The sequence below is a fragment of the Vombatus ursinus genome, unplaced genomic scaffold (assembly GCF_900497805.2).
Source record: "Vombatus ursinus unplaced genomic scaffold, bare-nosed wombat genome assembly UNPS02014786.1, whole genome shotgun sequence".
Taxonomy (NCBI): Eukaryota; Metazoa; Chordata; class Mammalia; order Diprotodontia; family Vombatidae; genus Vombatus; species Vombatus ursinus.
This window is the reverse complement of record NW_020954564.1, coordinates 55086160-55114088: the sequence shown is the minus strand read 5'-3', so window position 1 is coordinate 55114088 and position 27929 is coordinate 55086160. Positions and strand designations below refer to the sequence as shown.

General features: G+C 36.7%; 1 protein-coding gene across 5 annotated transcripts in view; it reads left to right on the top strand.

Moving 5' to 3' along the window:
* LOC114047382 (probable C-mannosyltransferase DPY19L3) overlaps nucleotides 1-27929 on the top strand; it is a 92706-nt gene that overhangs the window by 12207 nt on the left and 52570 nt on the right. For all 5 annotated transcript variants that reach the window (XM_027868213.1, XM_027868211.1, XM_027868210.1 and 2 more), the window contains 3 exons: nucleotides 13099-13189; nucleotides 25053-25174; nucleotides 25830-25975. In XM_027868213.1, coding sequence (XP_027724014.1) covers nucleotides 13099-13189; nucleotides 25053-25174; nucleotides 25830-25975 — 359 coding nt within the window. The remainder of the gene's footprint in view (nucleotides 1-13098; nucleotides 13190-25052; nucleotides 25175-25829; nucleotides 25976-27929) is intronic.

Sequence of the window (27929 nt, the reverse complement as noted above, 5' to 3'; positions counted from 1 at the left end):
ATGGCAAACCATTGCAGTATTTTTGCCAAGAAAACCCCCAAAATGGGGTCACAGAATTGGACATGACTGGAAATGACTGAACAACAACAATAGATAGTGAGTGACAGAGCTGGAATTTAAACCCACTTGTGATTTAAAATCTAAGAGATCTTGCTGCAACAAACTACCTTTTATTGTACTGGCTTTCAGATTCCATTTAGGTCTCACCACTTCAAATGCAAATAGCATATCCATACTATCTCCTCCAAAACCCTCATCCTTATTCTAATCCCCCCATTCCACTCCAACCCAGTACACCCCTTGCTTCGCCCATTCCATCATGTCCTTCAGAAAGCCTATGTTTATGTTAGTAAATTCTCTTGTATTCTTAATCTTTTCAATCAACTGTTTTCACTTTTACCAGAAACATTGTTTTACCCTGAGGAGATATGATACCTGTTGAGAACTTCTCCATTCCTCCCACTCCCTGTTCATATTATATTCCTCAATGGTTTTTATTTTTTTGAGGTCTTTGCTCATACCATCCTCTCCCCATCATGGTTGGTGCATCTTTAGATCACTGTCTTAATTTTTCAGTGACTTCAGTTCCTGTCATCTTGGTCTTCTGAACTACCCCATTCTCTGCCATTGTTATTGGGGAATTGACCACAGATTCCTATACTACCTCAATTCCAACATCCACTTTTCTACCTCACTCCACCATATTCCAACATGGCCCCATAATGTCTCTTATAATTCTCTTAGAATTTTACCACATCTTCCAAGGTCAAATCCACCGAAATTTCACGCTCCTATAATCTCCTGTCCTCCACTATCTAATTTATGAGAAATGCCCTCTTTACTCTCATCATGGCCATCTCTCCCTTGACCCATGCCTATTCTAATCCATCTCCTCAACTCTAATTTTCCTTTCTTCCATGTCTAGTACTGACCTCATAGTTCACAACTTTAATATTTCACTAGCTACAATCCCAAAATCTCTTGCCCCCTACTTCTTGGCATTTCTTTTTTGAAATACATTTTATTGATGTCTTTGGTTACATTGCATAAATTTCCCTCTATATTCCTCCCTTTGTCCTTCCAGAGATCCAGCTCATATAAGTTTTTTTTTTAATCAGCAAAACCAGTCAATGCTTTGAAAAAATTTGAAATATATGTAATATTTTACACCTGTTGACCCTCTTTTTCAAAGGAGTCAGAGGAGGTGTTTTCCCAAATTTCTTCTTTGAAGCCATGCTTATTCTTTGTAATAATAATAGTAAGCAAATAGTGTGCTTTCATCTGCATTCAGACTCCAAAGTTCATTCTCTGGATGTGAAACAATCCAATTTCTTCTCTTCTAGGCTTGCTTAGTGTTAATACTAGAAGTCATAAAATCAAGGTGATTTTGTCACTGCAAGTTCATGGTATATAAACTTGACCATTTTTGTTTCTTATCTATTTATTTCTTATCTTCTTCTACAGAGTGACAACTCCAAAACTTTTCCTCTTTCCTCTGCCACTAACTATACCACACTCCCCATACTTACAATGTATGACCTGTGTTCCCGAGAATATTGAAGTTATCCAGATGTGTACTCCCTTACCTCCTCTCTTCCTTTACTGAAAGCCTTTCAGCATCTGCATCCTTCCTGTCCTCTTCCTTATCAGTTAATGAAGATATATCTTCTTTACTCACTAAAGCCAGTCCTTCAAATCATATCTTTGATCCTTGATCTGATATTCAGCCTCTCCTTTACCACTGACTCCTTATGAACCTATAAATATGCTCAGGTAGCCTCAATCCTACAAAACCCTTTGCTTTAATACCTTTAACCCTTCCCGCCACTGTCTCATCTTTTTCTTTTCTTTCATTGCTAAACTTGAAAAAAAAATCTATACCTGATTCCTACACTTTAACATTTTCTACTGTCTTCTTAGCTGCTACTATTTTTGCTTCTATCTCCTTGATAACCCTTCTTAAGATGATCTACCACTTGCCAGATGCATGGGTTTTTTTGACCATTTCTTATCTTCTTTGCCCTCTTTGCACATTTTGACTCTGATTGCCTCCTCCTACTAGAAACTCCACTCTCCCTTAACTTCAGTGACACTAAGCCCTCCTCATTCTCCTACCTCTAGCTGTTCTTTCTCTATCTCTAATGGCTCCTTATCCTCTTCCCATCTTTTTAATGTGGTTGTTCCTTGGTTCTGTCTTCCTTCTCTACACTTTCCTATTTGATAATCTTATTCACTGACATGGTTTCTACTACATCTTCTGTGCATAACTCCCCATATCTAAAATCTTGACTGTTTTGTCCTACTCTCATCCTAAATTCACCATATCCAGAATTGAGTTAATCAAGCATTTTTTACATATTTTCTATGTGGTGGGCACTTGGTACAAAAACAAAAATGCAACAATCCCTGCCTTTAAGGTTCCATTGAGAGAGATGCATAAGTATATAAGTATATGTAGAATATGTACAAAATAAATACAAGATAGTTCTGAAGGAAAAATGCACTAGTGGATGAATATCCAATAGGCAGTTGGTGATGCAGGACTGAAGCTCAGGAGAGAGACAAAAGCTGGATATACAGATCTGTGAGTCATTTGTAGAAGATGATGATTCAACTTATGACCAGACTGATGAGGTTACCAAGTATGAAGATGTAGAGACATAAGAAGACACCAGAAAGAGCCTTGGGGAGCACTCAAAATTAGGGATCATGAAATAGATGATGAGCCAGCAAAGGAGACTGAGAATAGGTATCAAAAGAACCAGGAGAATAGTGTCACCAAAAAAAAAAAAAGAAAGAAAAAAACAATAAAACCCAACACAGAGAAGAAAGAGTATATAGAAAGAGAGGGTGGTCAGTAGTGTAAGGTGTGTCAGGTTAAGAGTAATGAGAGTTGGGAAAATACCATCTAATTTAGCAGATGGTATTTTTTGGCAAATTTTGACCAATACCATCAGAGATTACTGGTCACTTTGGGGATAGTGCTTTCTTTGAGTTGACTGATGAAGTTGGAAGCTCGATTGCGAAGGGTTGAGAAATGAGTTGGAGGAGAGAAAATGGAAGCACTTGTTGACAAGTTTTTCTAGGAGTTTGGCAGTGAAATGGAGGGGAGCTTTAGGATTAGTTTGAGGGCATCTTAAAGTCTAATGAAGGTTTTTAAAGAATGGAATGGAAAAGTATTAAATACTTATTTTGTGCCAAGCTCTAGAAATATAAATAGGAAGTCAGTCCAGTTCCCTTTTTCAAGGATCTCACATTTTACTTAGGGGAAACAACACATATATGTAGGGGAAATGAAAAGGACTGCTGCTTCTTAGAGTGCAGCAGCAGGTCAGACATGGGAGATGTGGACATGTTTATATGCCTCTGGGAAATAATCAAGATGGGAAAGGAAAAGGTAAGGGAGAAGGAGTGGGGAATTGGGTAGTTATTGAGGGGGCAATCTTCATGAAAAGACAGGTGGAGGTGGAATCCACAACACATGGAAAGAGGTTATCCTTGGTAAAGAGGAAAGGCACCTCATTATCAGAGAATGGGGGATGATTATCAAAGGATTCTGAAATGTCAAGAAGGTAAAAATGGGAGTTAATATCAAACAACATCTTTTTGCTCAGATAGAGGGTGAAGTCCCCCAGCTGAGAAAGAGGGAAGAAGGGGAGGTTTGAGATGAGAAGAGATGTTTGAAATAGTCTCTGGAGAGTGGAATAGATAATCAATTATGAAGGAGTAAATGGATTGCCTTGCTGCAGTGAGGGTCCAGTTGAAGTTAGATAACAAATTTATAGTAGATACAGGAAGCATGGTTGTTCTGTTCAGCAGCATGTGAGGAGTAAAGGAGGCAGATAGGGAGAATAATCCAGAGTTGGTGTTTAGCAGAGTAATCACTAAACCTGTTCCTTCTTATGACTTGGCTGTTTTCTGTCTGTGGCACCACTATTCAAATTTCACACATTTGAAACCTTGAGGTTGTCTGACTCTTCCCTCTTGGAGGTGTAAAATCTTAACATTTACTTCCATGTAGGTTAGGTTAGTTCTTTCTTAAAAGGTATTCAGACATTCCCTGAGAATAGATTAGTCCAGGGGACTAAGAGCTCAGACTAATTTAGTGTCACTAATGTGACACTTCCCCATCACCTGGGTATAGAGCAGCCACAAGGGGTCTCAAAAGCTTTGGTGGCAGGTTGTGATGAGCGCTTCACTCAGCTGAATCAACTCTGATTCCCAAGGGGTTCTCTGATGCCCATCCTTGTTGACTTATCCCTCTGTTAAATGAATAATGAGTGTTTGACTTTATTCCAAAATTGAACTTATCCCTCTTATAGGGACTGGCTTGAGTCAGACCAACCCAGACAGAATACCTCTCCTAGTATATATTTTATATACTATCAATTACCAGATCCTCTCAATTCATTCTCCAAAGCATCTTTCCAATCTACCCCCTTATCTCAATTCACACTACTACCACCTTAGTACAAGGCCTCCCTACTATTCACATGTATTTTTAGCCTCCTAACAGTTTTTCTCACCTCCGCTTCCCTTCCTTCTCCACTTCATTTTTCATACAGTTGCTAGAATTTGTTTCTTATGCATAGATGTGGTCATGACACACTTCTCAAATCTTCAGAGGTTACCTATTACCTAGTAAAGTTTTAGTAAAGTTCAAACTCGTGTTTGGCATCTAAGACCCTCTACTTTCTGGTCCTCTCCCACCTTTCCAGTCTTATCTCGTTTTGCTCCCCTCTATGTTTCACAATCCTGCCAAAGTGGACAGCTCTCTGTTCACTTAACCTGCTCAGGAATTTCATACCTCCATGCATTTGTCAAGGCTTTCACCTGTGCTTGGAAAAGTTGAATTCCTACCTATTCATCAAACCAAACTCAAATGTTATCTGCCTGCTCTATGAAAACTTCTCTGACTCACTCATTTGTGATGACCTACCGCCTTGGATCTCACATAGCACTTTGTCTTGTGACTCTGATGCATTTTTAACTTAATGTTGTATATTGAAATTATTTATGTTTGGTCTTCTTACCTACCAATGGTCTATAAGCTTTAGTTAAGGAACCATATCTTATACAAACTTTGTATCTGTTTATATCTGATATAACTTTTGTAATTCCTTTAGCAGTTAGCACAGTATTATGTACACATTAGGTACTTAAATAGTTGTTTTATATTTATTGTATTAAAATATTTAAACTCAGTAAAAGCAGAGCAGTTTTCTAACTGTATTTCTAAATTGTCCAAAGGCAGTCATAAAGGGGGAAATGCTTGCTTTCAAGCAGCAATTACTATATTTGAATAAATGTCTTTTTTTCTTCAACTTTGGGCTATTCAGTTTTTAGGCGTTGTGAGTCATTTATCTGCTTCATGATTTATGTTAAAAGGAAAACTATTTTAGTGGACAAAGGCATTCTGTTTTGCCATTTAGATCGCAATACCTTATCCAAGTATACTACGAGTCAATGAAACTGGGATTTTAATACACATACCAGAGTTTATTCATCCAAAATAATTGTTCCTTTCAAAGTAGACACTTTGGGAGAACTACATCCTTATGCCAAAGATGCTTCAGTTGCTCAAAATATTTTTTGGTAGTTTTTATTTGGAAACTCTTTAAAACCACTTTGTGGGTGATGTAGTTTGATTACCTTAAAGAAAGGCATACCTTATTTTATACTCCAGAATGATGTTAACCAGTTTTCTCGTCCATCTTCTGTACTAGGCTTTCCTTTAAATGACTTGGCTGTTTCCAAAATTTAAATACACCTCCAAGGAACAAAATGTATTGCTAGTAAAGATATTTAAAAGAGAATAATACAGGCTATACAAATTCCTATTCAGTAATATGTAGGTTACCGTGTCTTAAATTTAACAAGCTCAGCCATATGCAGGCTTTCTGTCTCCTTACTTATCTTGGACATTAAATCCTCGTTAGCTGGTCATTCATATTCTGTCCTTTGTAGTGCGTAGATCCTTCTTGACAGGGAAAACAGAAGCCAAATGAGAAATGAGCAGCTCTGCCTTCATCTCTGATACTTAATTATCATTGTCTCCTTCAGTGGCCTCTCTATCCCTTAGATCTTCTTTTTTGCTCCCCACAAAAAAAACTCAACTATACTTTTACTTTTAAATGAGAAAAGTCTTTACCTAATATACAATATGAGGAGTAACAGGTGGAGTTTCAGAACTTTTTTCATGGAATTTTTTTCTTTTAATGGATTTATGTCTAATTCCAGAGCTTTATGTCATTTAAAAAACAGAAAAACTTTTGTCAACTTTATTTTGGCCCGCTGTAAGAAACAGTCTCTAACAGCATATTCTCTGCCATTAACAAGGTTCCATTGACAATTCTTTTCAAATTGCTTGATTTTTATATCATGTGCAAAGAAATCTAAGGTCCTAAAATGCTTTTGGTTGTCTTCTTTGTTGGGTTTCAGAAAAGCTGGTTTCCTCACCGTGAAACAGCCTGAAGTCATTCTCTTCTTGAAGCAAAGCTTATCCTCTGTGACCTTCTTTTGGAAGCAGCCTCCCCTAGCTGAGCTTCCCAATAGAAGGACTCTTATCCAGTTTTCTGCTTGTTGCTATAGTCTTCCTGTGGTCTTTTACTGTTGTTGTGGAAATTGAATTCATTTCTTTTAAAATTTTATTGCTATCTTTTGTTTTTATATCATCTAAATTTGCCAAAATATCTATTCTCCTCCCTAAAAGCCATTTTTAATAACAGATAATAAAAAAGAGGGGAAAAAATAATTCAGCGAAACTAACCAACACATCAGCCAAGTCTGACATTATATACTTAGTTCTATGCCTAGGGTTCTTCGACCCTGCAAAGATGGATAGGCAATGTTATGGCATTATTTTTTTTAATTTCTTTTTTTAATTATAAACTTAAATATTGATAAGCATAAATATTTCCATATACAATGAACAGAAAAAAGAATTTTATATGAAATTACAAATTTCTACTATGAATGGCTTGTTTTTTAAGTAGGTATTAAATTTAACTTGGTACTACCCACACTGCCTTGCTTTTTTTTGTCCCTGCTGAACTTGTCTTCTTTCTTCTGTGTATTTTTAAATGTTTTACTCACATGCCTTTCTTTCTTTTCCTATTTTTTTTGTATCATTATTACAACTTACCCACTAGCCCCAACATTTTTTCTTCCCTTCTGCCTGCTAGATTAAAGCCCTCTCTTGTCATAGATAAATATGATCCAAACAAAGGTATTCATTGCCTGTGTTGTCCTGGTGCTCTTTCATCCATCCCCTCTGTGCCAGGAAGGAGAAGTACGCTTCTATCATTAAGTCCCCTGGGGTTGTTGATCAGTTATTGCATCAATAGACTTCTTAAGTCTTTCAGAGTTTTCTTTTACATTACTGTTATCCTAGTATAAATTGTGCTCCTTGTTCTGATCGCTTTAAATTGAATCAGTTCATATAAGTCATCTTAGGTCTTTTGTAGCACAAATTTTCCATCACATTCTTGTACCACATTTTGTTTAGTCGTTACTTAGTTAATAGCTCCACTTTTTCTCTACTTCTTTGTTGCTATAAAAGTGCTGCTATCAATATTTTGTCTTTTTTTCTTTAAATGAGAACTATATTAGAATATAATGCAATTAATATAATAACCATAAATATGTAAATTACTTATATAGTTTTTACCTATTTCTACGTTTCTCAGAATTTTGGCAGTACTATAAGAAGTGCAAATTCTGTGCTCTTCTTTTTATGTTTTTTTGATTCTGATAATTTGTTTTTCCCAAAATTACTTTAATAGCTTCTTGCCTGACATATTTTTTGTTCACTTTGATTGAGCTATAATTATGCAGATGGTAATAAACTTGTGCAAAAATCAGACAGCTAGCTAGTAGGTTGCTCAGTGCATCTGAAATATTTAGAAATATTCATTTGTAGACACTGGTAGTTGAAAAATTGTAATTGAAGAAGGGTAACATGAAAGATGAATAAAATGTTGATTTCAAATTGTTAAAGAAAAACTCATGTGTAGCTGGCTTGTCACATCAATAAGGTGTATTTTGGAGGTAGAGAAATTTATCTAATTAAAATGTGATTTTTTTATACATATATATCTTTTAAAAATATCAGAAAGAAAAATAAAAGGAAAAAATTGTTGGTATATGATTTCTAGACAGTTTAGATAATGTAGTTATATGTAACCTGAAGAATGAATATTCTTCTTCACCTGAAAAAATGTAAACATTTATAGTAACTTTTAACAAAAAATGAAATGTGCATGTAGGAAGTGTGAAAAAAATACATACCATGTTTCATATATCTAACCTATTTCTTAGATGGGATGTGTATAGTTAGTTCTTTTAGTTCTAATTTATCAAGTAGGATCTTTAGAGATAACTTTTTAAATGTTCAAGGGTGATTTATTGTTTTACCATTTCAATATATATTCAAATCAAATGATCATTTAGATAATAGAGCTACTTGCCTATCTAATTATAGTTATATGTTATAACTAAGTTCAGTCTTTTCCAAGTGTTTCTGGCAATTGTCACTTTTCCCATGTTACCTTGTAAACCACTCTTCACAATTGGATTGAGTATACCCCAAGGAAGAAATTGTTTCATGACCCTTTGTAAAATAAGCACCTAATACAATGCCTTGCACATAATAGGTGTTCAAGAAATGTATGAGGTTGATAATTTAGAGTAAATGCATTCTCAGCTGGATATAGGCTCTTATGGGTAGTAATGTGGCTGTGTATCTGGCTTGGTTAAAGTAGCATATATTCCCCATGCATAGCTCTTCCATGCTAACATTTTCATCACTAATTCCATTGTCTATTCAGACTTATAGGTTATTCATTTTTTTCTCCCATTGGGCAATCCTGAAAATGAAAAAGCAAGCAAATAGTTTATTAATGAATATGATCTGAATAAGAATAATTGATGATAGAAACTATAGTAATAGGACTGCTGGTTACTTCAGTCCTTCTCTGTTGAAAAAGATTACTTAAAAGTATCATCACATTTCTTATAAAATCCTCATCTTGTTAGCTTATATTCTATGCCAGAGGTCTAGTCAACTTTAGAACAGAAATTATGCCATTCCAACAGATGGCCATTAATTTAACCAGCCAAGAAACCACGTGTGTGCATTAAATGTTTACTGGTGACATTCTCTTCTAGGAGCTTTTTCTAAACAGCTGTGTGAATGAAATTGCTGCATGTATGACTGAGGCTATTTGCTAATCTAATTCTAAAGTGGATTTTAAGAAATGAAGGACAAAGAAGAAAAGAGGAGGAGCAAAGAAAGAATTGGAAAAAGGATCGTAATGCTAGTGCTGGAAGGGAGCTCAGAATCCATGAAATCCAACCCTCTCATTTTACAGATGAGGAAAGTGAGGCTCACCCAGGGCAGTTAGTGACTTGGCAATGACATACGGAGTGTCAGCAGTGGGATCTGAACACAGGTCTTCTGACTCCTGAGCCATTGCACTTTGTACCTTCCTCAGGCTTTCAGAGTATGAGTTTCTTTTTTTCTTTTTTTTTTGTTTTTGTTTTTGGTAAGGCAGTTGGGGTTAAGTGACTTGCCCAAGGTCACACAGCTAGTACGTTTGTGAAGTGTTTGGTCTGAGGGCAGATTTGAACTCAGGTCCTCCTGACTTCAGGGCCAGTGCTCTATCCACTGCGCCACCTAGCTGCCCCTCGAGTATGATTTTCTTGCATGAAATTCTCTGCTGAAGCAGAAAGAACTGATATTAGATTTATAATTTTAAGGCTAATTTCAACAAATAGAAGTAGCCCTTCTAAAAAGGCTTACATTTCTGTTAGTTGTCTACTCTAATGTCAGTAGGGAAACTAGATCATTAATAGTAAAGTCTCATTTAATACTGTTGTTTTTCCCTTTTAGTTTTGTTGTTGCATTGCTACACGAACCACCTGTTAAATTGTCTTTTTTCTCTCTTTAATTTCTTCCCTCTACTTTTTGATTTTCCCATTCCTTTCTGCTATTGTCTTCAGAAGAAGGATTTTCATTTTCTCAAAAACATTACATTCCCCGTGGAAAAAATGCAAGTTAAAATGTGTAGTAGCTGTTCATTTTTCAGTCTTTCGATGGTAACCTCTTTTGGTACAGGTTTTTGTTGGCATGGTATACCAGGCAAAGTATAAATTGCTGTAAAACTGGAAAAACATTTGAATGAATAAAGCAGATGTTCTCTTAGCATGAAGCAGATGTAAAACTTGCAAGTGTCTGTCTAATAAAGTATAGCATTTGGTTCTATACAGCTGGTGCCAAGATTACAAATTAATCATGTTTGAATGCATTTTTGCTAATTAGGTCCCCCTCTGTTTTTATACTTTGAGGGGGTATTAAAAAGGGTCATGTCACAATGAGTCACATTTTTTTCTTTCTTTCTTTTCTTCCCCTCCTTGAGAAGCAGTATGGTATAGTGGAAAGAGCTCTAGACTCAGATCTAAAGTCCTCATGCCATTTTATGGCAGTTGTTTAACCATGAGCAAGTGACTTAACCTTCCAAACTTTATCATCCTCATCTATAAATTAAGAATATTAATACATAAGCTACTTACCTCACCAGTTTATGATAGGGAAAGCATTTTTTTAAACTTTACATTACATAGATGTCTTCATAATTATCTTGAAGTAGGTTTTTCAGTTGTTTATGGATTTTTTTTTTTTTTACAAAATACATTTGAAATTAAGTTCACCACATGGATGATATAATGACTAATTTCAGGTTTTGGAGGAGTGAGGCACCTAGTCACCTTCAGCTAGGTCAACTCTGCCCCTAAGACTCATTGCATTGTTAAAAATTCTCCATCTCCCCTCCCCTCCCCTCCCCTCCCCCCCTCCCCTCCCCCCAGGCAGTAAGCAGGCCTGATGCTTATCTTCCAGATTGTGTAAAGTAAGGATATTGGACTAGATGATCTTGAATGTCTCAGCTCAAAAATCCAAACGACCCTATAAAATGCCATAAAGCATCTAGAAACCAGAAAATAAACACTATTTTTTCCTTCCTATTGGTTTGTTAATTTACTTCATAGCTTATGTAATTAATGAGTAAAGTTTGGGGCATGAAGATTTGAAATAAAAGTAATGTTACTTTGGTTTTTTGTTTTGCTAAGTCAAACCTACACAACCTGTGGCCTGCAAGAGGCTTACAGCCCACAGACCGCTTGTGGCATGCCAAAGGATTTCCTCCACATACAAATGACGTTTTCCTCTAGTTTTTCCTGGGCCACTTGAAATCCTTTGGCATACCAAGGGCTGGTTGTGCAGGCCCGTGCTAATAAGGTAATGAAACAGTTTCTTTGAAGAGTAGGGTTGAATAGATCAATATGACTGAAAATAAGAGCTCAATCTTTTATCACTGGTAGAAAAATCACTTTTCTAACCAAAATGGCCATTCCCTATGCTGGAAAAGCCATGTCTTTAATGCTTTCTGTATTGTCCTTTCTATAAAGAAAGCTGTGGTAATGAGATTGGTTTTATGAAGAGTGGTTGGAATTTTTTTCATGCTTAGATTGCTTTACTAGGGAATATGAAAGATTTATTTAACTCTCAATAGAGAAGGCAACATATCATGTGAACTTTTAAATTATATGACTGAAATTAGTTATCGAAAAAGAGTGGTTCTTCAGTTTGGGGAACTTATGACTACTTGTCTTACTAAAAATGTAAATACCTCACTACTAGATGTAGATTAACTAGAGGATTTCCTTGGTGCTGTCATATTGAGTTGGGAAGGTCAGTGCAGTAGAAAATTGGAAGAGTTTCATCATCTATAATCACCAAGTCAAAAATAAAACCTAATGGACTGCTTTTTAAAATGGAATTTTTATTAATATTACCTGAGAAATAGTTGGAGGGTGAAAAAAAAAGTACAATTGAAAACATAATCTTTTAGGGAAAGAAAGCGAAGTGGTCTTGAGAAGGAAAAACAGTAAGTAATACCAAATGTTAACAAGACAAAACATTGGGAGTCTTTAGTTGTAAAATATTAATATTATGAACAATAAAATATTCACAGAATTTGAGTCAGAAAGGACCTCAAAGGCCATCTAGCTCAACACATACCTAAACTAGTTTCCCCCTATGGGAGCGCATTCCTAGAATTGTTATGTAAAGCTTTGATGTAATAATATACCCCTGAAAAAGTTATATTTCTGTGGGAAGAAATGCCATGTAGAGAGTTGCATACTGTTGGATGGAGTTTTCTGACCTACAAAATGAAAGATTCAATATTGATGTGAATTCGAATGTTATTTTTAATTTTGTGTATGTGTATATATGTGGGGGGGGGAATCTCCCAGGAACTTTATAAAATCATAGATTGTCAAGCTGCAAAGGATGCTTCATTTAATCTAGACCAATTCCCTTTTTTACCTAATGAAGAAATTGAGACCCAGCGAGAGATTGTGATTTTTCCAAGGTCACGCAGTTTGGCTGAGCTGAGATTTAAACTTAGGTTCTTTGATTCTAAATCCAGTATTCTTTTGGGTATGCCAGTCTTCTACAAACCACAACCAGCCCTGACACTTTTATATTGTTTTTATCAGTTAAATTCAGTATTGTACAGTGTTACATAACCAAATGTGATTATAACGAGATTATTTTAGATTTTCAGTTCTTCTGGGATAGAATATATTGTTTAAATATAGTTTAACATTCTTTTTATTCATTTTCTACCATTAATATTTTTCACTAAGGTGACACTTGTCAAAGTAAGATTTGTATGTAAAAGTCCTTCCTTCAATGACAATACTTAACATTTTTAGAGTGAAAAGAAAATTGCTCTTTTCTGTTGTTAGCATGGGGACAATATTACTTTTTTAAAAGTTTCTTTTTAGGCTATTTGCAGTTGTCATGCTTCTAATATTATGTGGGAATAGGTAAGTTGTTTTTATTTATTTAAATTTGATTTCTGTCTCTATGTAGAAACTTTTTTTATCCTTTGGAAACTCAAATGTAAAGTAGGTGACTGATCTCCTGGGATTCAATTTTCAGAGGTTTTTTCCCCCTTCATTGCTGTTATGACAGTAGTCACTGAAATGTAATAAAGTCACAGAAAATAATAGGTCTACCTTTTTTTTCAGGAAGTGGAGCGAGAAATATCATTCAGAACAGAATGTGGATTATATTATTCTTATTACAAACAAATGCTCCAGGCTCCGACTATCTCAAAAGGTAATTAAATTAACAGAAAGTTTTACCTATTGGTCTTTGGGTTATTTTAAGTATAACTCACTTGAAGACAATATTTTAATCAAAATTGTACTTTTAAAAATGAAATTGAGGTTATTATTTGAGAAGTAGATGGAAGTCATTTTAAAGACTGTCCCAGATTCATAGGGAGACAGAATGGTGTGATGGCTGGAGAGTCTGCTTTGGGTCAGGATGACAGAAGGACTGTCTTCAAGTCCAGCATCAGAGATGTACTGATTGTGTGATGCTGGGCAGGACACTTAACCTTTCAGTGTCCTGGACAACTATTTAAGACGATAAATTGTAGAACAGGGGCTGATCTGTATTGATAGAAGGAATTTTCTCATCTGAAATTTCCCTTCACTGATGAAATCACAGGTCTAGATACCCCTCCACTCCCTCCCCCCAACCCCTCAAAAACAAAACACAACTCCAAATTTATATAGCTTTTCCATGCTCATCTTTCAGTAACTCAATACAAATGCCTTGGCCCTGGAAGAAGTTTTTATGTTACCATTTAAATACTGCTTTTAAAATATAGTTTTAGGGGCAGCTAGGTGGCGCAGTGGATAGAACACCAGCCCTGAAGTCAGGAGGACCTGAGTTCAAATCCGGCCTCAGACCAAACACTTGACACTTACTAGCTGTGTGACCTTGGGCAAGTCACTTAACCTCAGCTGTCTAAAATAAAAATATATATGATTTTGTTAGGCATTTGTGTTCACTTCCCCCCCCCCACACATACATACACACACACACACACACACACACACACACACATACACATGTGCATGTGCACTCTTTGTCTCTCTCACACACATACATACACATACACTCACATACAAACAGCTATTGTTTTTGAATTTGCTGGATTTTGAATGAAGGGTTGAATTAAAAAGCATTTATTAAATGCCTTTAATGTACACAGCACTGAATATACCAGTTGAAAAGCAGAGACAGCATCTACTGTTAAAGAACTCACAATTTAATGGGGGAGGATGGTACATATAGGAGGTTTAAGTCAAATGGAAAAATGTCCCATGGTCCTTAGGGGGCAGTGGCAAAGCAGATGGTAATGCATCTTTTTTAATGTTGTTTCCATCGATAAAGTCATATCTGTTTCTGATTTTGAACCATTTGACAGTGCTAAGGGCTTTGTTGTCAATAACTTTCTTTTCTGGAGCTTTGATTGCTAGAGAGGATGGGGGGATAGCAGAAATGAGAGGTGAAGGATAGGACTTCAGTATCTGCAGAAGCAATCCAGGTTTCATCTTTGTGAGGCTTGTTTCTTGAGTCGTTGGGTGGGAGTGGGATTCCTAGGTATCCTGGGTTTGCTCATCATCAGTGTCTAGTATTGTTGGGGGTGGGGAAAATGGGCCCCTTTTCCCAGGGATTGCAGGGCTGGTTGGATGGGAAAACACTGCTATTCCCAGCATGTTTGGTTTCAGGGACCTTTGCTATATTCATTGGAGTCTAAGGGCTATTAGTTGTTGAGCTGACATCAGTAGCTTGTTCTGCCTGGCACATACCTTCCCTTGTCCTTTAAGGATACCTTTTACCTTTATGTAGACTGGCTGTTCTGCTGCTTAGTTCTCATACTGGTCTGCATAAAGAACATTTCATTCAAGGGAAATGGAGAAATATTCAGTTTAAAAATAGATGGCATGGGAAAATAGAAAAAGATAGTCACAATAGAATATAAAAGTTGTAATTATACATTTCATTATTCTGCTGTACTTAGAAAATGCTAAGATAAATACTGAAGGTCTCTATGGAGCGTAGAATAGTTGGTCATATATAGTCAGTTTAGTAATTTTATCTGTGCCTAGAAATGTATATTCTTTAATTTTGCACACACACACACACATACACACACACATTCTTTTATTTCTCTTACCTCCTTTAATCACCCTTCTAAACTACCTCCTTTATTCCTTCTATTGCTCATGTGCAAGTCATACTTTTATATCTGATAGAAGTCAACCAAAAGGTTTTCTCCCACTGTGTACCTCCATATTTGCTCAGAGTAGTATAGATGCTCTATGAGGCTTTAAGTATAGCAATAGATAGCACTTGCTGTCCAAGTACCAGCAGTTAAATACAGAGAAGCTTCTAGATAACTGTAGAGAAACTTTTCAACAGTGGATTGGTTTTAAAGTCATGGCCATGGCAAGCAGTGAAACAGAGATAATTTTTTTTAACTGGCCCTTATTAGTATGTATGTAGTCACCTAATGCTTTTGCAGTGACAGCCAAAAAAGGGGCAGAGGGTACGAAGACTCATTTTTTTCTTTAGTGCATGTATAAACTTAATTGTTGGCATGATAAATATGAGATCTTTTTCTTGGGACCAACAGTTATATAATACATACTTAATAAACATTTATTGAATTTGACTTAAATTTTATATACTACCAGAATACTGAACTATATTAATATTTCCTCAGTATAAATGAGAATATAAGCTCCTTAAGAGCAAGGACTATTATATTTTTGTTTTTTTATCCTTAGTGCCTAGAGCATAGCCTTGGAGGATGAGATGACCCTCCTTCTTATCAATCTTAGCCACCCCTAAATGCAAAATCTGCAAAATGAGTTCAGAGTATTTTGGGGATTAGGAGGGGAGACAGACAGATAAAGTAAAAAAAAATTAGGAAAAGCCTCTTGAGGGAGATGGCACTAGAACTGAATGTTAAAGGGAGCTAAGAGTTCCACGAGGCAACTGTGAAGAGGGAGGACACTTGGGAAGTGTTTCATATTAAGAACAGCAAATAGGCTCATTTGACTGGAGTAGAGATTACATGAGGGAAAGTATTGTGAAACGAGTCAAGAAAGATAGATGAAGAATAAATTGTAAAAGGACTTTAAAATGCTAAGCAGAGGAGTTTCTTTTTTGTCTGAAGTTTGTTGAAGAGGGTAGTGATGTGACCAGACCTATGCTTTTGACAACTGTTGGAGGATAGATTAGAAAAGGGAGAGATGAGAAGAAGAAAGAACTGCTTAGCTGGGTGGCTATTGTAATGGTCCAGGTGAAAGATGGTAAGAGCTTGATTAGGGTGGTCAGAGTGTGAATGCAGGTAGAAATTGGATGGGAATGTGCAAGATGTTGTGGAGGCAGAATTGATAAGACTTGGCATTTAGATATAGGAGATGAGAGACAGGAAGGATGTATGCTAACTTTGAGGTTGTAATCCTAGATGACTAGAAGAATGTTGATGCCTTTGAAGGTAATAGGGAAGTTAGAAACAGGGGTGGCTTTTGGGAGAAAGATGATGAGTAGCATTTTCAACACACTTTATTTGAGATGCCCATGGGATATATAGGCAGAGCTATCTAGCAGGTAGTTGGTGATGTGGGACTGGAGCTGAAGAGAGAAATGAAGACTGAATATTTATGTGGACTGAGAGCAATTTTACCATGAAAAACCCAGGGAAGACAAAGTATCTAAGAGGAAGAAAAAGTCAGTGGCATCAAAAATAGAAGAGCAATCTAGTAAGATGAAGACTGTGAAAATTCCAATATATTTAACAAATGTCATAGATTGGTTGATCAAATTCATGTAGTCCATCAGAAGCATCATCATCATTCATGAGGAATTGACACAGAAAAACCAAATTGCAAATGGATTAGATAAGATCACCCTCTTGGTGATCTCACCACCTCCTATGGATTCAATCATATTTACTACTTCGATGACTCCCATATTTATATACCTGGTCTTTCTGTCTGTTGAGCACTACTCTTAAATCTCCAGCTGCCTATTGAACAGCTCTGCCTGGATGTCCTGTAGACATATTAAATTCACTGTGTCCAAAATAGAACTCATTACTTTTCCCCTAACCCTGACCCTTCTCTTAACTTCCCTAGTTCTGTTGAGGGTGACATCATTCTTCTAGTAACCTAAGTTGGCAACCTCTGCAAGTCATCTTTCACTCTTCATTCTCATTCATCCTACCATATCTAGGCAATGGCTAAGTTTTGCCAGTTCCACCTCCTCAACATTTCTCATCCATCCCCTTCCCTCTTCTCAGACTACAATTATTGTAATCTAAGCCCACATCACCACTCACCAGGGCTTTTGCGATGACCTCTTAATTGAGCTGCCTTCATCTAATATCCCCTTGCCAATTCAGCCTCCACACAGCTGCCAAATTCATACTTCTAAAGTACAGAGTTTTTGCTTTACGTAAATTCACATTATGCATATATGACTATGCAAAGAATTCTGAAAAAAGTTCACATTCCCCAAAAATACGTATGTTAACTTTACTGTGTAGTACTCTCTTAGATCCTGCCCCTCAGCTCTGCACTCCACAGCCTCCCATCCCCTACCCCCCAATTCTCCACTCCCCCAAAAAACCTTAAAATAAAAACCCCTCCAAGTGAAAGCAGAACAGATAACTGCCACTGCTGCCACCAGGTCAGGGGCTTGGCTTGAGACATCCAGTGCCAAGAGAAGACACTTGTGCCCCATTCCACCTACCTGACTGTGTATTCCCTGTGTGTCTGTCTTCCATCTGCTGGGGTTGGGTACCATGTGTCTGTCTCCACGTATGTCTGTGTCCAGCCCCATGTGTCTGCTCCTCAAGTATTCTTCCTCATTTCTGGCCAGGCCCACATGTGGCTGGCCCTGGCCCCCCATGTTCCTCCTTCTGCTTTTGCTTCTCTGTCTCCAGCTCCCACATATCCTTGAACCATGTACCAGCCCCCTTCTTCCATGGGTGCATGGCCCCCTTCCAGCCTCCCTTTCTCCCTCCTTCTCTTCCCCATCCACAAGCAAATTCATATTATGTAAAAGTTGCTTAACATAGCAGTCTGCAGAATGGTCCACTTACATAAAGTGAAAACTATTGGTCTGACATATCACATCTGCTCAAGAAGCTTCAGTAACTCCCCATTGCCCTTAGTATCAAGTTTAAACTTGTCATCTGGGAAGAGAAAGGAATAAGCATTTATATAACACCTACTGTGTGCCAGGTAATATGCTAAGTACTTTATAAATATTATCTCATTTTATCATTTGGGATTAAAAGCCTAGTAATTGCTAGAATTTATATATAGTGCTTTAAGGTTTGCAAAGTACTTTACATATCTCATTTGAGTCTTGTAACAACTCTGTAAGTTAGGTGCTATTATCCCCATTTTACAGATTTTGGAATTTTGGAGGGCACTAGCCTGAAGTGGAGAAGAGGGTATGATTAGGAAAAGCCTCGTCTATGAAACTAAGAATTTAAGAGTCAGGAGATTAGGAAGAAATCCTTTCAGTTATGTTCAAAGGCATAGAGATGGAATGTTGCTTGTAAGGAACATCAGGGAGGCTAGTTTGGCAAACCATAGAGTATAGGAGAAGGAATAAGAAAACTTAGAAAGATAGGTTAGAGTCAAATTGTGAAGGACTTTAAATGCCAACGAGAGGAGTTCTGTTTGATCCCTGTTGGAATAGGGGTTAGGGGCTAACATAGTAAGACCTGCACTTGAGGAAAATAATTTCTTAGCTTTGTGGAGGACACATTGGAAAGGGGAGAGACTTGAGGCATAGAAACCAAATAGGCTACTGTAGTCCAACCAAGAGGTAATGGAGGTCTGAACTAAGATGATATCTATGTGAGTGGAAAGAAGGGTATGGAGGTGAGAGATGTTGTGGAGGTAAAATTAATTAGACTTGGCAACTGATTGGTGTGAGGGAGAGTGAAGAGTTGAAAATAACTCCAACATTGTAAGCCTGGCTGGATGATTTCTTCTAGCAGAAATAAGGAAGATAGAAATAAGAATAGATTTTGTGGTAAGGATAATGAGTTCTATGGATGTGGTAAGTTTGAGGTAACTATGAGATGTCTACTGGGCCATCCATTTGGAAATGTTTAAAATAGTTTCTGATGTGGAACTGTAGCTGAGGAGAGACCAGGACTGGCTATATAATCTGGGAGTCATTTGCATAGCGATGATGAGGTCACTGAGAGAAAATGTAGAGAGAAACTCATAGAGGGTCTAGGACAGGGGTTTGGGACCCATCCACAGTTAGGGAATGGCATATGGTTGCTGTTCTAGCAAAGAAGATGCAGAGAAATGGGCAGACAGGAAGGAGGAAGCCTATAGAGTCACAAAACCCAAAAGAGGCAAGGTGGTCAACAGTGTTAAATATCAGAGAAGTCAAGACGGATGAGGACTAAGGAAAAGGCTACTGAATTTAGCAGTTAAGAGATTTTTCAATTTTATTTGACAGACGACATTAGAAGTCAAGGCAAGGGGTTGAAAAGTAAGAGGAGAGGAAATGAAAGCAATGAAAGTAGACAGCTTTTTTTTTTTTAAAAAGTTTGGCTTTGAAAGAAAGAATAAGATTTTAAGAACATTTATAAATGCAAATTGAAAGACAAGTAGAGGAGCAGTTAGCATTTTTATAATAACCCATTCTCATAACTTGTGAAAGTGGAACCACCACATTGGAATTCTAACACCTTAGTAGCTGATGCATTATGTGAAGAAGCAGAAATGGCTTTAAAATAGAGTTGCTGAATTTTATTAAGTATATACTGGAGAAATCTGTACTGGAAGTGACATTATTTTGAAGGCACTGTGTAATTTATTTTCAGGCTCTCAGAAGGAAAACTACCAAAAGAATGGAATAAAGTCATGCACAGTGTAATTACCAAAAACAGATGATCAAAAAGACACCAGCAGCTACTGACTCATGTGTCTTGTTTCTCGTCTCTGTAAAATTTTTATGAGAATGGTCTATGAACATATTAAGGATATCCTTGATGAAAGTAAGAGGAAGGAATAGTTGGGCATTCACATACTCTTTTTCCCCAAAAAAGACATCGTTGTTCTGCAATTGACTGAAAAGTGTAGACAGTGTAAGAACCTCTTTTGTTTATTGATAACAGACAAGCATTTTGGTAGAATAAGACATAGTCTTAAAGGCTCTCTTCAATGTCTTTCAATGAATATGTTAAAATCATGAAAGATTCTTTGGCAGATGCAACCACGTAGTCAGCTTAGAGAAGTTTAATGGGTACCTGTTATTTTTATGATAGTACGTAAGTTCCTTGAGATCAGAAACCATTTCACTTATCCCTGGTACCAATATTAAGTGAAACATAAAACAGGAGTTGAATGGTTATCAAAGATATTTGCAGTTGTTATGGATGATGTACTGTGCAGAGGCCAAATGGAAGAATTAACTCATCAGTCAATGCATATGTCTTTGGCAGGCCCTCAAGGTGGGTTATGACCCTGAATTGAATAGGGAGAGAAGTAGGAGATACATTGCAATTAGGAAATTGCATAGTGATCTCAGGCTACTTCCTGACACTCTGACCTCTTTCTTTAACATAACTTAATGATAATTCTATATCACTGCAAATCATGGAACATTGTGCTTCCTGAGCCTTACTTTGCTCACCTTGCAGGCTGCGGCTGATCCCCTGGGAGTTGAGGTTCAATTTTGGGAGGAAATGAAACCCTTGTGCAACATCTTACAATTAACAAAAGTCAGTTAATAGGCATTAAGTATTTACTTTGTGTTAGAACTGTGGTAAGTATTGGGTCTACAAGGAAAGGCAGAAAACAGTAACTGCCTTCAAGGAGCATGCATTCTAGTTGGGGAGAGAACATGTAAAAAACTAAGTTCATAAAAGATATATGCATGAAAGTGATGAAGGTAATCTGAAAAGGGAAGACATTAGTAATTGAAGAGATCAAAAAAAAGCCTCCTGAAAAAGATAGGATTTGAGCTGAGTCTTGAAGGAAGTCAGGGAAACTGAGAGACTGAGGTGAAGGGGCAGAACATCCAGGCAAGAGGCCAACCAGAGCAGCAGCATGGAGACAGACGATGGAGTGTTGTCTTTAAGGAGGTGAAAGTAGGCCAGCACAGCTGGATGGAAGAGTACATAGAAGGGAGTCAAGTGTATAAAGACCAGAAAGGTAAGAAAGGACCAGCTTATAAAGAGCTTTAAAATATTTCTTTAATGAAATCTTTTTTTTTTCACATCATCATAATTCCCCCATTGTCTTCCGCTTTCCTCACTTATAGTAGCCATGCCATATAACAGAATTTTTTTTAAAAAAAGAAAAAGAAGAGAAAAAAGTTAGCAACATCAATATATTGAACAAGTTTAAAAATATGTGTAGTATAAAACACTTTGTGGAGCCCTCACCTTGGCAGAGCGATGGAGTAGGAGTAGTATCTTCTTATATCTCTTCTTTGTAATTTCGCAACATTCACTTATGATTTTTTTTTTGGTGATTGTCTTTTCCATTTATATTGTCATTATGTGTATTGTTTTCTTGGCTCTGCTTACTTCACACTGTATCAGTTCATATAAATCTTTACATGTGCCAATTCATCATATTTGTTATTTCTTACAGCACAGTAATATTGTATTGCATTCATGTACAGTTGTATAGCTGTTACCCATTTAATAAACATCTACTTTGTTTTCAGTTCTTTGCTATCAAAAAAGGTGCTGTTATAAATATTTTGGTGCATATAGAGACTTTCTTTTTATCAGTGGTCTCCTTGGGGGGCCTAATAGCTCCTAGGCTTGGGATAAGCCTAGTAGTGGAATTTCTGAGTCAAAGGGTATAACAGTCACTTTATTTGAATAATTCCAAATTGCTTTCCAAAATGGTCTTATTGATTTGCAGCTCCATCAGTAATATACCATTGTGCCTATCTTAAGAAGAGCTTTTAATGCCAGTCACAAGGCATTATATTTGATCCTGGTTGTGATAAGGATCCACTGTAGCTCATTGAGCAAGGGAGTGACCTAGTCAGACCTATGTTTTAGAAATTTAGCATCTTGGCTGCTGCTGAGTGGAAGATAGATTGCAGTAGGGAGAGAATTAAAACAAGAAGAACAATCAAAAGTCTTGCAATAGACCAGACAAGAGGCGATGTGGACTTAAACAAAAAGTTGTGGCTGTACAAGTGAAGAGAAGGGATTAATAAGAGAGATGTTGTGAAGGTAGAAATGACAAGATTTGGCAATGGACTGGATATGTGGGGTAAGTGTTAGTGAAGAATTGAGGATGACACTGAGGTTGTGAGTTTGGGTTACTAAAAGGATGGTAGTGCTTGTAACTGTAATAGGAAAATTAGGAAGAGGGGAGGGTCTGGGAGGAAAGATAATGAATCTTAATTTGGACTTGTTGAGTTTTGGGATGCCTACATCCAAGAGGTAGTTGGAGATGTGTGACTAGTTTGCACAAAGGCTAAGGCTAGATAAATAGATCTGGAAATTGACTGTGTAAATGACAGTTGACCCCATGAGGCCTGGTAAGATCACCAAGTAAGATCCTAAAGAACAAAAATGAAAAGGGGGCCCAGGATAGAGGGACGCTTGGGTATGACATGGATAAAGTGGATAAAGAATGAGTAAAGGATACTGAGAATGAGTAATTAGTTGGATAGATGAGGCATAGTTGTGAAAACGTAGAAAGGAAAGAGTATCCAGAAGGGGTTGATTGACAGTGCCATTACCTGCAGAGTAACTCCTCATCTCTTGCCTGGCTGCACTACTTTAGGACTTCATTGACTTTTCTGCCATTACCCCAGTACTTTTACCACCCCAACTATCTCCTAACCTTTTCAACTTCCTTTTGTGTTTTGTCTTCCCCCTTTGGATTGTAAACCCCTTGAGAGCAGGGACTGTCTTTTTTGTATTTGTATCCCCAGCACTTAGCACAATGCCTGGCTCATAGTAGGTGCTTAATAAATGTTTATTGATTGAGTGATTGCAGAGTTCAAGGAATGAAAAAAGACCATAAGATTTGGCAACTCAAAGATTACAAGCAGCTTTGGAGAGGGCAGTTTCATTTGAATGGTGAAGTTGGGAGCCAGATTGCAAAAACTGAGTAGAGGAAGTTAAGGCACTGAGTGTAGCTGACTTTCAAGAAATTTAGTTGAGAAAGGGAGGAAAGAGATGAGACATTAGCTAGTGTGGATAGAAGGCTATACAGTTTTCTAGGATGAGGGAAACATGAGCATGTTTTTAGACAACATGGAAGGAGCTGATAGATAGAAATTAAAAATAATAGAATGAGGATGATAGTAGGGACAATTTGCTGGAGAACTTAGGAAAGAATGGAATCTGGAGTACGTGTAGAAGGGTTTGCCTTGGCAAGAAGGGCCACCTTTTATAATTTTAAAGGAAGATATCTGAGTGATATGAGATGAACAGAAGGAGAGAAAGGGAAACTCTAGGCAGATGGTCTCATTTTTTTTCCATGAAGCATAAGATGAGGTCCTTGATTGAGAGGGTAGGAAGAAGAGAGGCTTGAGGAGAGATGAAAAGGTTTAGTATAGCCACTGTAGAGAGGGGTGTAACAAAAAGATTATGGAGGAATAGAATATTTGTCTTGCTGAAATGAGGGCCCAGTTGAGATCAGATGACATAAATTTGTAATAAGCTCAGTCAGCATAAATTAGTGATTTTTTTTTCCAGTTCTGTTCAGCAGCATTTGAATATAGGTAATCAAATGTTAGGGTTTGATAAAGCATGATTGGGGTATAGGATAGTGTAGACTTGGTTCACCAAGAGGTTAAGATTGGGGAGGAGAGTATAGCCAGTACAGAGTTGATGGCATGGGAAAAAACTAGAATTGATGAGAGTGAAGGTCATGATGAAAATGAAGTAGGAGGTTTGGAAGTCAATAAAACATAGAAAAAGATGGAATGATAAAATATGATTAGATAAAGGAATTTCAGAGTTCTTGAATATGGAAGTGAAATATTTGTGGGTGAAAGCAAGATGTGTTTCCATCTCTGAGTTTGGCTGAATTAGAGTAGATCAGTAGGTCATAGGAATGGAATAGATTGAGAAACTGGGAACCGAGACTGGGTTATCTGTAGGGATATTAGTATCCCAGAAATCCCTTAATATGAGGGCAGGAATTGAGTAGGAGAGAAATACTGTGAGTCTAACACTGAACTCATTGAGGAAGGAAGAAGAATGTCCTGGGGGATCTATAGAATATCTGGATTGGATGTTGAAACTTAAAGGAGAGCTTGCTTAGTGAAGATGGTCAAGGGAGGGTCATTAAATGTCAGCAGGAAGCAAAGAGGTCTTTTGGGAGAAATTATATAGATAAGAATTACAAAAGATGAGGTAGTAGGGATGGATTGGCATCCGCATGGACAGAAGGAAGTACTGTGTCCACATTAATGAGATTATAGCTCTATTGAGGTATAAGCCGTATGCAAAGGAAAGCCCTGTAAATGTCAAGATATTAGTCAGTCCCATCCACCTCTTCTTTTTCACATTAATTATACTATGCCTGCATGGAAGGGAAACAGTCTTCATTGTGTAACCTCCTAACTCTGTTTACCACATCATTGTATAAATCCTGCCCAATTGTAGTTGCATAAACCTGTTCTATCTTTTCAGAGGCTTCAGTGCCAAAATATCATCCTAATATATCCTTTATGTTTGCATAGAACTCGACAGTTTTCAAAACATTTTCACAAAGATTATCTCATTTAATCTTCATAACAACCCAATGAGGCAGGTGGCCTTATATGATTTTTTTATAGATGAGAAAACTAAAGACTTAGATTATAAGTAACCTTAATCTACATTACCAGGTTACATGTCCAGTAAACAGCAGAACAGTGACTGGAACCCAGATCTTATTCATAATCTAGTGTTCTTTTTATTATACCACTCTGTTTCTACTTTAAAATTTTGAGAAATGTGTTTTGTGTTGGAGAAAGTAAATGATTTGATAAGAGAGAGTTTCATAGTCAATAATTCTGGAAAATCATGTCATTGAAATCTATACTATTTTAAAGAATGAATACAATTGAAAATGTTAATTTATTTCTAATTTTTAAATATTTACTGTAGGTTTCCATGGATTGATATATGATAATAAAACTGAGTCAATGAGGACAATTAACCTCCTTGAACGAATGAATATTTACCAGGAGGTTTTTCTCAGCATTTTATATAGAGTTCTACCTATACAGGTACACTTTGGGTTTCTTTTGTGTCAATTAAATATCATCACATGAAAGTGACAATTTACTGTTTTGAATTGCATTTCCTATTTTGGTTCTTCAAATCTGTATCAGTTATCTACAAATCAGCTTTTAAAATACAAATGTTTTCACTTTCATGGTCTTTGTTTTTTATTAATATGTTATAATGCATTTTTCATGTTCACACATATAGATATAAAGCTTGCAATAATATAAATGTGTAGTTTAAAGGATATTCACTTTAAAAGTTAGTATAATCTCTTACTTACCTCTAAGGGAAAACATCTCCTATTTACGTTAGTGTCAGAACTCGGGTGCCTCAACTCACAAAGAGTAGAGACAAGTTTTTTTTGAAACAACAGTGACCTGGGAAAATGAGGAAAAATTGGGCTAAGTTCAGACGAAATTATTTGGATTGCAGAATAACAAAGAGGACCTCGTGGGCTGTTCTTTGCCCCTTGCTGGCAGGAGGAAGTATTGCTAACATTTTCTTGGATGCAGAGGAGAAAAGTGGGCTCAGAACTCCTTGGAGTTAATGTTGGGCTCCTGACCTAAAAATCTCTTATTTACTATTTTTTTTATAAATTTATGATGACAAGAGGAATTAAAAAAAAACTTCTTATGCTATACTTCTCTCTTACAGACATATTTAGAGCCTGTTTATTTTTATATCTACACTTTATTTGGACTCCAAGCAATGTATGTCACAGCTCTTTATGTAACCAGCTGGCTTCTTAGTGGAACATGGTTGTCAGGGCTGTTAGCAGCTTTGTGGTATGTTATAAATAGGTAAGTTGGATTGATATTTCTCTATACATACATATTTCCTTTCCTGGCTGGTAAGAATAAAGATTATATTTAACAGCATAATATGGTGGACTAAATGTTAGACTTGGAGTAAGGAAGACTTGGATTCAAATTCTACCTCTAACACTTAATAACTCTGTGACCCCTAGAGATAAGTTTTGAATTTTAGTTTCCTGATTGCTAAAATGAAGGTACTAATACCTGTAGTTTTTACCTGAGAGTTATTGTGAGTTTTAAACTTGTAAATCCCTTCATAAATCTTAAAGTGCTACGTAATTGTCAACTTTTGTTACTTATAGGAAAAAAAAGAGTTTGTTATTTTCTGTCCAACAAATAATAGCTTATTCTATATTTTTCTGATGAAAGTTTTATTCTCATTTCAGAATATTTATTTTCTGATTTACTAAAATGAGAAAAAGGCCAATTTGGATATAAGTTGGCCTCCACCTTATTTCAGGTCTTCATTACTTCCTGCCTGGATTACTATAATAGCTTCCTAATTGGTCTCCCTACTTTGTCTCTCTCTTCTGTCCTGTACTGATAGGAATATAGATAGCTATATTCCTTCATATAGCTAGAAAAGTGATTCTAGGAAATCTGCTCTTTTGCTAAGTCTGTTAAGTGATTCGAGAAATTATCCTAGCACGTGTCACTTCCATACTCCATAAACTTCAGTAGTTCCCTGCTTCTAGGATCAAATAGAAAATTCTTTGGCCCTTCACAGCCTTGCCCCAACACCCTCTTTCCATCCTCATTATACGTTATTCCCCCTCCCATGTTTTATGGCCCAGCCAAAGTGTCATTCTAGCAAGAATTATTCCTCACCTACAATGTCTATCTCCCATATCTATGATTTTGAACAGGCTGTGCTCTATTTCTGAAATTCACTCCCTGCTCGTCCCCACCTCTTAGAATCCCTTCTTTTCTCCAAAACTCACTTCAGGTACTCCTTTCAACATGAAGCCTTTCCTGAGGCCCCAGCTGCAAGTACCCTCTCCCCAAATTACTTTTATTTTGTGTACACTTGTATATACTTATTTCTTCCAAGCTCCTTGAGGGTGGGGGTTATTTAATTTTTATCTTTATATCCCCAGCTGATACATACCTCATAGTGGGTACTGAAAAAATGAATGTCAATTGATTAGGATTAAGAGAAAGCAAATTTTAATCTCAGATTTGTCATTAGCTTCCCATGTGTTCTTAGGCAAGCCATCTGCCTTCTCTGCGCTTTAGTTTGTTCATCTGTGAAGTGAGTAGAATAGGACCTTTACTACCTTGTTGGGTTCTTTTGAGGCTTAAATGAGATAGCATAGAATGTGCACTTAATAAGCATTTTTTGCTCAATTGAATTGAAATAATTTTTAAAGCATAATTCACTATATAGAGGCAACATAATGTTAGGGAGATTAAACTTTGAAAATTATAATCTTACAAAGTAGTATCTATTTCTAAAATTCTGTATATTTAGCTGTTTTTCAAGTGAAATGAAATATATTGTTAGATCTAAAGCAACATAATTTAATATGAATAGAGTAGTGCTATTATAATGAGAACTCTAGCTGTAGAAGGAATAATGTTTTTTAACCGAACAAAATTATTTAATGGCTTACATAGTTGCTATGAAGAGTAGCTATTTAAATTTTACTAATGATAACTTACGAGAGATTTCTTGATAGATGCAACTACAGAGACAACCTGTTAAGGGATCTTCTGATTTTCAGTATCAAGCAAGGGATAAAAGAGGATGATGAATGCTTACCAAAGGTAAGCACTGTCATAGAGGAATCCAACTGGAACAGGGATTCCACGTAGATGATCAGATCCTCCAGATGCTTTTGATTGATGTTGATAACATCATCTCAGAATACTACAAGGTTCTCCTCAGTCAGGCCAGTTAAGAGATTGGCCTAACAATGTACACAGGGAAAACTGAGTG